This window comes from Brachionichthys hirsutus, chromosome 8 (assembly GCF_040956055.1).
Source record: "Brachionichthys hirsutus isolate HB-005 chromosome 8, CSIRO-AGI_Bhir_v1, whole genome shotgun sequence".
Classification (NCBI taxonomy): domain Eukaryota; kingdom Metazoa; phylum Chordata; class Actinopteri; order Lophiiformes; family Brachionichthyidae; genus Brachionichthys; species Brachionichthys hirsutus.
The window spans coordinates 7,601,822-7,610,811 of NC_090904.1; the positions used below are offsets into that span (position 1 = coordinate 7,601,822).

Here is an 8,990-nt window from a genome sequence, read left to right on the forward strand (position 1 = left end):
TGTCGATCACAGAACGTTGTATCATGAATCTGTCCAAGAGGCCCCATAATGTCAGCCACATGTTAAAGAAATCTGATGAATAAACACAAAGAAATATTTTACCCCTCAAGTTGTTGTTCTTGCATGTATGTGTGTCCTTACACTTACGTGTTTGTATATCTTGCCTTGATATGGTTTTGAAAAGAATATAAACCATAACAATAATGCAATGCAATTTAAAGTAATCATATTTAAAGCACCCTAGAAGACTTAGACAAAATGTATCTAGAATCAAAAACGTTGATCACAAATATCGAACTGAGGCCCGTGAGATGGACAGCGGTCAGGGGGACTCCTGCGTCCTCTCCATATGGACCCATGGAACTAAATCTAATCCAAGGAGTCCCATCATCACCTTCTGCTGCCCTGTCAAAGTGAACTCAGTACAGTTGCCTCCAGGCAAAGAGGAATTGAAAGCCCAACACGCAGGACCGGACCGGACATGGCAGCAGTGTGCCAGCAGATGGCACAGATCTACCACAAATGACGATGCGCAGCAGCCTTGCCACCAGAGAGGGTTCCTGCTGCTGTAATTAGGTTGTTCTCATTAATTAAGGCAAGCAATAATATAATGATGAAGGCCTATGAAGGCAGGTCGCTCTCTGCGGCCTGCCTGTCGTATGGATGAATAGACAGAACATGAGTTAGACGCCACTTGATGCTGTATCATTTCTTATTAACACAAAATAGGGTTAACTTTATATTATATATGATGGTTTATTTTTCGCATTTGTTTCTAGTATTCTAAATTCCGTTTAATTAGAAGTAAATTTATATAAATAAACATTGACCTTTTACATCCCTAACAATGAATTTAGTTTTCATCCTTAAATATTTAAATCCTACAAATTCAAATGATTATATTTACATCAATAAATGTTTAAAGTTTATACCCCCTGAATTTACAGATTGGGGTTGAAACCAATCATTTGAATATGTCGGTCACACCGCGTGCAGCTGAAGGACACTGAGGATGAGCCTGCGTGTCTTTCATTTGCACCTTTAATGGAACACACCTGCTGTGATGGACTTCACCTGCATGCGGGCTCTGATTCCCGGACGACACCCGCTTAAAGCCGGAGCCGCTCGGCGCGCACCCGTCGATGCGCTGCTGTTTGCTGTGCCACGTTTTAATATTGATCAGGTTCTCAGTGATGCCTCCTAAGAAGCCGGTTGCAGAAGCCTCCGACCCGCCGAAAGCGAAGGAACCAGGTCTGAGCGCGCACCGATTCCGTCGTTAACGCGTCCTGCGCCCGTTTTGAGGAGTTGAAGTCTGGATCTGTTGAGTGTCAACGCTGACAAACATTTGAGTAACTAAACGGGTGTGTCTCCGTTTGCTCTCCAGATGCCGCAGCGCCGCGTAAACCACCCGCCCATCCCTCCACATCCATTATGGTGAAAGAGGCCCTGGAAGCGTTGGACTCGCGCAAAGGCGTCTCATCGATGGCGATAAAGACTTACATTAAGAGGAAATATCCGTCAGTCGACGAGGCGAGGCTGAAGCACTTGGTGCGTAATGCCCTGAAGAAAGGCATCGAGACCGGCACCTTGGTGCGACCTGCCAGCTCCGGCGTCGTTGTTGGCGCGCTGGGGAAGTTTAGGGTGAGTGTGGATGTGCGTCGATATCGATTTGTGCCGCTCCTAATTCATAATCACTTTCCTCTCACGCGTCCGAAGATCGCGACTAAAGAAAAGGAGGCAAAGCCAAAAAGTGAGAACGCAGACCCGAACGTGCAGAAAGTGCCTAAAGCGACAAAGGAGAGCGCCAAGAAGTCTCCAAAAGCAGGTAAACACATTATTCTACTCTCCAATGCGCCCTTCTGGTTTTAATTAACTTTGAATTCTTAAAGGCGCGAGTAAGAAGAAAGATGCTGCTGAAGAACAGAACAAATCACAAGAGGTGAGAAGATGATTTATTTTACCTCCAGGAAGGTACTGATTCTGCAACTGTGGTTATAAGCGAGCTTTGTGCATGACTCGTCTCCCATTTTTAGGAGTCCAATCCCCCCAAAAAGGAGAAAGATGCTGCTAAAGAACAGAACAAATCACAAGTGGTGAGATTCATTTTACCTCCAGGAAGGTACTGATTCTACAACTAGTTATGAGCGATGAACTTGACTTCTATCTCTCACGTTTAGGAGTCCAATCCTCCCAAAAAGGAGAAGGGTGCTGCAGCAAAGAAGCCTAAAGGTAAAGCTAAAGCGGCAGAGAAGGGGGAAGACGAGGGAGCCTCTGCCTCAGCTAAACCTAAAGCTGCGAAGGAGACAAAGGCAGCATCCCAGAAGACTAAGGATAGCAGGAACGCCTCGGCTACTAAACCAGCTGGAAGACGAGCGAAGAAGCCCGCAGCGTAGCTCGAGTTCTTAACGTGTAGAGATTCTCTTGTAATAAAAGCTTTATTTTTTTAGATTATGGTGCATCTGTACTATCGGACTGAATGTGGGGTTCTGGTTTCCCGTTTCATCGATGCCGTAGCCGTAAAACAAATGAACTACGAGCCTTCCAGTCACTAGTTTGAGTATAAGTTAAGGCTCTTGTATAAGAACTGGCAAACCAGTTAGGTCCTCTGGGGAAAGCGTAACACTTGAATTTTGGACACATTAGCAAGATTGTTACCATGACAACCAAACCCACCATGCTGTTAAGCCAACATGTCCTAAATGCTTTAGTTCTTACTCGGGACAGGCGATTGTCTCCATTAAACCTCTCAGATGTGATTCTCATATTGAAGCCGCTTGCCGTAGTAAAACAGAGCGAAACCAGTCATACCAGTGGGGACAGGCAGGTTGACGTGACGTCCGTCTTCACTCCAATGGTCCTCTGTCACCCTTCAGAGTGACTCTGAAGGGTGACAGAGGACCATTGAGACACGTTCCCTAGATTTGAGGGGGTCACTGATCTTCAATATACTGTGAACCCCAGCGGTGTTTAAAATGGAAAGAACGTGCTCATTTATTTCAAACAGCAAGTTTATTTCTTTAAAAAAGAAGATCTATAAAGTATTACTATTTCATTGTCACTTACAGAAACAGTACGGAAGCACTGAGTCTTTGAGCCTTCTGATTGCTCTTCAAGTATGTAGAGTTCATAAGATTATTCTTCTGCTGTGAAAAGCCTCCAGGAGAGAAGGATCCATTCGGCCTCGGGGACCGGCAAAGTCTCGATAGTAGTGTCCCGGTTGTGGCAGAACCAGTGTTACCGACTCCACGCATCCAAAAGTACACGAGTTGTGAACCCGGGTTCCAGTGCCGAGTCTGGTTGGAAAGCAAAGTCGGCGATGTGCACGCGCCACATTCTTCAGCGGGTAGCGAGCAAGAAGACGAGTTGGTCAGACGAGCTGAAATATCAAACAATGGCGTAAAAGCAGAACAAGAATGGACAAGAGAAGAGAGAGAACTTACAAAAACAAGATGTCATTGGCTCATTACAGTTAAAAACATAAAATCCATCAATGCAGTGACTTCAGGACAATACCACTTAAATCAGCTCAAGAGTAAGAAAACATTTTCTGACGTGGAGAAACAGAAGTTTTCCACATGTAAACAAATCCACTCAGACGAGAGAGAAACCAAGGGCGCCCCCCCCCCCCCCAGCCGCTCCTTCACCTGCCCCCACTCACCCTTTTACAGCGTGTGCTTGTGACACCATTGCACAAAAGAATACGAAACAACCTCCCCTTGGCTCCACCTTCTTCACCTCTTTTACTCGTCTTTAAGCACAACTCGCAAAGTGATAAAGTGACAAACCTCGCAGGGGATCCTCGTGGATATTTTAAGAGGAATAAAGTTCAGGACGATCTAAATTCATCTCGCCTTACGAGTCAATTGTCCTGCCTTTCCGCACGCGCTCGATGCTCCGTCCCCTTCGTGACTATGAGCCACTCCAAATCGGGTCATCTGGAGCGTAGCAGAAAGTGGTGCAGATACTCCGACATGGCATCCCAGTGCCTCCAGAGGAAGGCGACGATGAGGAGGAGCAGCAGCGTGGAGAGCGTGCGGCTGCGCGTCTTCATCAAGGGGACGACGCAGTTGGCCACCGTGGACACAAACACGAGAAGGACCGCCATGACGGCTAGCAGCACATTGATTAGTTTTCCAAGTAGAGTCCGTGCCGTGGCGTTCTCCAAACCCTCGAGCTGCACCACCTGCTGCTGCTGCTGCTGCAGCTCCATCTTCGAGATGCGCGTCTGACATGCCTCCAGCGCCTCCTGCAGGTCAGAGGGCGAAACTGTCAGTGAGACGGCACCGAGGGGGAAAACAGTTTTACTTTGGAGAGACTTGCCTGAATGTCTCTCGCTCTTTCGTTTGACTGGTACGCAATCTTCTCCTCCATGCTGGCGAGTTCCTGTTTCAAGTTTAGGATCTCGTTCTGGTGGAGTTCCGTCAAGTCATTGAGCTGTTCTTCTAAACGTTCACACCTGCAAGACAGTGGCAACGGAAGATCACAGACACCACGTGCAGACCGTTCTATACTGCAGGGCATGATGTCATACCTGTATCCCGTGTCTTGTAGGACCTCCATTATCATTGTGTAATCCCGCTGATAATGGGTTTTCAAGTTTTCAAAGGACTCCTCCAGTCGACCCTGGTTTTCACGGACTTCTTGGATTTCGTGGAGGACAGCATCAAAGCCAGAAGCCTGGTGATCAAGAGTATTGCCCTTGGAGCTAGGCGGCCCTAAGGGGGCTCCAGTCAAGCTGTTGGCTCCTGCAGAGCCAGAAGTCGCACTAGAACAGTCATCGTCGCTGCCATACTTTGGGCTGGACTGCAACTGTCCCGTCCCAAGGGCTTCCCGTCGTGTCCCCCCCCCGGGGCCGACGCCTTCATCGCCCTGGGTTTCATCCATGGAGTCTTTCAGGCCTGTAATGTTGTCAGCGCTGCCAAACTTGTTGCGGATGAGGGATGCGATTTCTCTCGGCTTAGACACGACAGCTCCGGCTGCAGAGTGAGTGGCTTGAGAGAAACTGGAGAGGCCGCCCGTCACCTGAAAAACGAGCGCCAGTCAATGCACGCGTCATCGCTGCAGCGGCTTTAAGACCTGTGTTTGAAACATGGTCGGCTGGTGTCTCTCTAGAAGAAGCTGCATTGTGATTTACAGCCCGTGAATTGACGAAACGTTGTATTTTTGACCGCGTGTCACATTTGATGAATGTTTTTATGGCTGGATAATATCATGATAAACAACAGCCTGCAGCGCTGATGAAGGGAAGGCAGTTAAGCTCTACGTGAAATAATGAATCACCCGTGTCCCTCAAATGTCAGCGGGCAGCACAGGTACCGCCACGGAAACGCCCTCCCGTTTAGCATTAGCATGAGTGCTACACAAAAGAGCACACAGGGGTGCAGTATTATACTGGTAGCAGAGTTGTGTATACAAAATCCTGCTGTCAGCGACTCGGAACAGCGGTCTTTACATAAGTGGGCTTTGGCAACAACAGACGAAGGAAGGCATTAAGAGAACACAAACCTTGGCGCCGACATCTTTCAGGCCCTGGTGCATGTCTCGGAAAACGTCTTTGGGCTGCCGAGGTATGCCGTTGTGCTCCACCTCTCGCAGCTTCCTGTGGTAATGCTCCAGCTTCCTCTGCAGCTGCTGGATGGTCTGAGCCGACTTTTGATTCTTCTTCTCAAACACCTGCTTGATGCGTGCGCTCTGCTGTTTGTCTGCGTTGTTGGCCAGCTTCAGGTACTCGGCCACGTTGTCGTCACGGGCAGTTTGTTCGATCTTTATTTGTTCTGTGAGCTTCAGGATCTTCTGTTGTAATTGGGCGATGGCCTGCTTAGTTCGCTGGGGGTCTGGGGTGCAATCGACGACATCATACCCGTCTGGCCCACAGGGGAGGGCGTTGGGCGACACAGCAGGGCCTGGTCCGTCACAACGATCCAGCTGCTCAAATTAAATAAACAGGAAGTAGTGAACATGCTTATCTTGTTGCTCTCTGTAGTGGATAAGGATCCGTCTTACATTATAACCCTTGTAGCATGTGATGTACGATGCCGTATTGTACAAAAATATTTCATGCAGAAAATTAACATCTGAAGACTTTAACTTTATTGGCCGTTCAGCGTCTAAGATTTGGTGGCATCTGGCAGAGTGATTGCCACTTTCACACAACTGAACACCCCTTATCTCACACTAAAAGCACTACAGGCCCCGTCTGTCCTCTCACTGTTTGGTTTGTCCGTTAGTGGCTACTGTAGAAGCTCTGCAATACAACACGGCACACTCTCTGGAGAAGACCCGATCCTCTGCAAAAAAAAGGTCTTGGGTAAAAATGTTGTTAAAAAAAAAAAACCCCACTGACTTTTGTTAATTTCTAGCGCCATACACAGTCGTCAGAGCCTTAAGGACAAAGGAGAGGTAGAAATCTTACAACGAACACAAAGTGACTGGTTATTTCAAGACGTAGAGGTTTGTGGTTATGGTTTTTTCCTAAAGAGCCGACAAGTTTCCACATATCCATCCAAAACATAGGTGCAAGATTAAAAAAATAAAAATATAAAAGGGAACAGAGGTCTGTACACTGTTTGATCTCTCATAACTCATTTAGAATCTTTCTTGCAACGAGAGCAACATTTCTATCTGACCTGTTCCATACCCCACTGGCTATAGTGTGTCAAGAAAATGACGACTCACCTCATGTCACGGATTTCAGTCATAACTGAACTTTTGTTTAAATGAACCACTTCAAAGAGGTCCTGTTGGAAATTAAAATTATATATACATTTCATATACTATACTCTTCCTCAAAAACATACCACAAGTTTGAGTTTGTTTAGCCCTGCAAGCATTCTCTGACCTGAAGTACTCTCAGACAGCAAAAGCTAAATTTAGACAGGCTTAAAGCGCACAGTGACCGACCACTCAAAGGCAAGCTCCGTCCTCCCACTGCCAACAGCTCATCTCCTCACACACTGGCTCATCTGAAGCATTAGCAGCCTTTTAACTCATTTATACAATTCACTTAGTTTGGACATTCATGGCTCCGTTTGATCTTTTACTTTTTAAACCCAGTTGCAGTCGAGCACAGTGCATTTGGGTTTTGCATGTGTAAACTGCCTCTTTATGTTACAGCTTGAATGTTTTATGAAGGCAAGTTTTACAGAAATACAAATATTTTAGAATCCAATTCAACAGCATAATTCCTTAGCTTGTCCGATGATCGCTCCACACGTGCTCTCAGAAAGCTTTTATGGCTTTGCGATATGCCGAACGTATTTCAGTCAAGAAGATCGTCATTATTCTAGTGATCCAGGGATGCTGGTGGAATACCGAATAATGTACACCACTGCTAATATTAATGGCTGACGTCACAGTTGTTTTCTTATAACAAACAAAAATCACGTTGGCATAATAAGTCAACAATCTCAACACATTAATCGCCATTATTCATCCACGTTTCAACAGTTTGACCGAGCAGCATGTCGATTATTGCTAGTGTGACTGATATTACCCGTCCCTGCTCAGTGTAAACACAACAAATCTTACATAAGCTTTAAATATGCAGCCTGTGAAGCTACAAAAGCATCTTTTTCCTATGATTTCTAAGCTACTGTTATTTGAGAGATACAATGGAGAAGGCGATGTCCGGGAGAGTGAGTCATGTTTATGCGTTAGATTTGATTCATCAGAAGAGGGTGATGGGAGAATCGATACATTTTTTTTTTTACTATATGCCCATATGCCCTCCCAGTGGCACGCTAACAGCCTATGCATCTACATTAAGGCGAAAGCATACAGACCTCTTCACTGGCATCGAGGCTATGACTGTGTGACTTAGATGCTCACCTGGACTACTTTGTGGAACGGAGATTCTCACCTTGTCAGGTTCCTCGGTTGAGTGGTAACCAGAGGTCAGCAGCATGTCAGCTAGAGCTGGGCTGCTGGGGGTGTCTGTGGTGGAGGAGGAGCGTGGGCGTCCAGCCTGCAGCAGAGCTTCGTGGGTGCTACGTCGATGGATCTGTGGGCTTCCTTTCTGGGGCGGCTCCGCGGTACCCCCCACCTTGCTGCGGCGGCTCTGCAGGCTGGTGCCTCGCTTCATTATTGGTGGAGCACCTCTGATCTGCTGCAAAACACGGCTCAGAGCTGCAGGAGGGGCGGAAGTGGCAGTGGTATCAGAATCCAAAGGGAGGGGAGAGGAGGCAGGAGCATCCCCTACTTCTGACCCTGCTTCATTGGGCTCGGAGGGCGGGGCGCCTGAACAGGACGAGAGAGAGTCATGTGGGGAAATGGAGGAGCGTCGGCGCTGCGGCTGGAAAAAGTGCTTCAGGCCATGGCCCAAAGCTCCCATGTTCTCCAGGGCATTGTGGGTGATTTTGGACAAGCCGTGCTCCGACTCCGACGCCCTCCTGCCGACCTCTGGCTCCAGTCGGCCTCCTGCATCTGGCTCCTCTGGACTCTGCTCACTACTGCCCTGATCCATCAGAGACCTCCAGTTTCACAGTGAGGCTATACTAGGGGGTGCAAGGGACTAGCTACGCCCCGTCAACACCCCCCCTCTGAGCCACTGGGTCAGAGCCGGGAAGCAGAGGGGATGGCGTTCAGTTGGGCCTTTTGAGTGCACATGCGTCTGTGGTTTGGCTCAATGTCATGCTTCTCTAACAAAAGGAAAATAAAATGAACATGCAGCAGTGAGTGATGGACATAATAACCAGCAGTACAATAGAAATCAACACAAAGCAACAAAAACTGGGTTGACACAGACTCGACCACCGTTTTAGTCCAAAAATCATCTACAGCCAACTGAGTGAACGCTTCTTGTTATCTCTGCTGAAGGAATACAATGCTAACCATTTTAGCATAGCAGCATGTGGCGAGTCTGACGGTGTCAAGCCGGTAATGCAAGAACACAAAGTCTACAAAGCAAACAAGCCTCGGGAACAGTTTCTGAAATGCTCTCTTTGGTTATACCTCCCATGCTGAAGGTCCTGTACCTTTGGCTCTTTCTATAA

The 8,990-nt window shown here is 47.4% G+C and overlaps 2 protein-coding genes across 3 annotated transcripts; one reads left to right on the forward strand and one right to left on the reverse strand.

Moving 5' to 3' along the window:
• The first annotated feature begins 1,193 nt into the window (after positions 1-1,193).
• h1m (linker histone H1M) lies at positions 1,194-2,393 on the forward strand. Its single transcript, XM_068742083.1, has 6 exons — positions 1,194-1,251; positions 1,385-1,641; positions 1,717-1,825; positions 1,890-1,939; positions 2,034-2,090; positions 2,199-2,393. Exons 1-6 carry the CDS (start codon positions 1,194-1,196, stop codon positions 2,391-2,393), a joined length of 726 nt encoding a protein of 241 aa, XP_068598184.1.
• Positions 2,394-3,663: 1,270 nt separating this feature from the next.
• On the reverse strand, positions 3,664-8,461 carry tmcc1b (transmembrane and coiled-coil domain family 1b). 2 transcript variants are annotated; one of them, XM_068742216.1, is made up of 5 exons: positions 7,859-8,461; positions 5,506-5,925; positions 4,532-5,022; positions 4,321-4,456; positions 3,664-4,246 (listed from the first exon to the last, which is right to left on the reverse strand). In XM_068742216.1, the coding sequence occupies exons 1-5, from the start codon at positions 8,459-8,461 to the stop codon at positions 3,932-3,934; spliced, it is 1,965 nt and encodes a 654-aa protein (XP_068598317.1). In that variant the 3' UTR covers positions 3,664-3,931. The 2 variants fall into 2 exon arrangements, with proteins under 2 accessions (XP_068598317.1, XP_068598318.1); XM_068742217.1 differs by having other exon boundaries at positions 5,506-5,928.
• Positions 8,462-8,990: the final 529 nt, after the last annotated feature.

Coding starts and splice junctions, on each gene's coding strand:
- h1m (XM_068742083.1), top strand. CDS start 1,194: ATGCCTCCTAAGAAGCCGGTTGCAGAAGCCTCCGACCCGCCGAAAGCG. Junction 1,252..1,384: donor GCCGAAAGCGAAGGAACCAG/GTCTGAGCGCGC, acceptor TTTGCTCTCCAG/ATGCCGCAGCGCCGCGTAAA. Junction 1,642..1,716: donor GCGCGCTGGGGAAGTTTAGG/GTGAGTGTGGAT, acceptor ACGCGTCCGAAG/ATCGCGACTAAAGAAAAGGA.
- tmcc1b (XM_068742217.1), bottom strand. CDS start 8,461: ATGGATCAGGGCAGTAGTGAGCAGAGTCCAGAGGAGCCAGATGCAGGA. Junction 5,929..7,858: donor CAACCGAGGAACCTGACAAG/GTGAGAATCTCC, acceptor ATTTAATTTGAG/CAGCTGGATCGTTGTGACGG. Junction 4,247..4,320: donor AAAGAGCGAGAGACATTCAG/GCAAGTCTCTCC, acceptor TCTGACCTGCAG/GAGGCGCTGGAGGCATGTCA.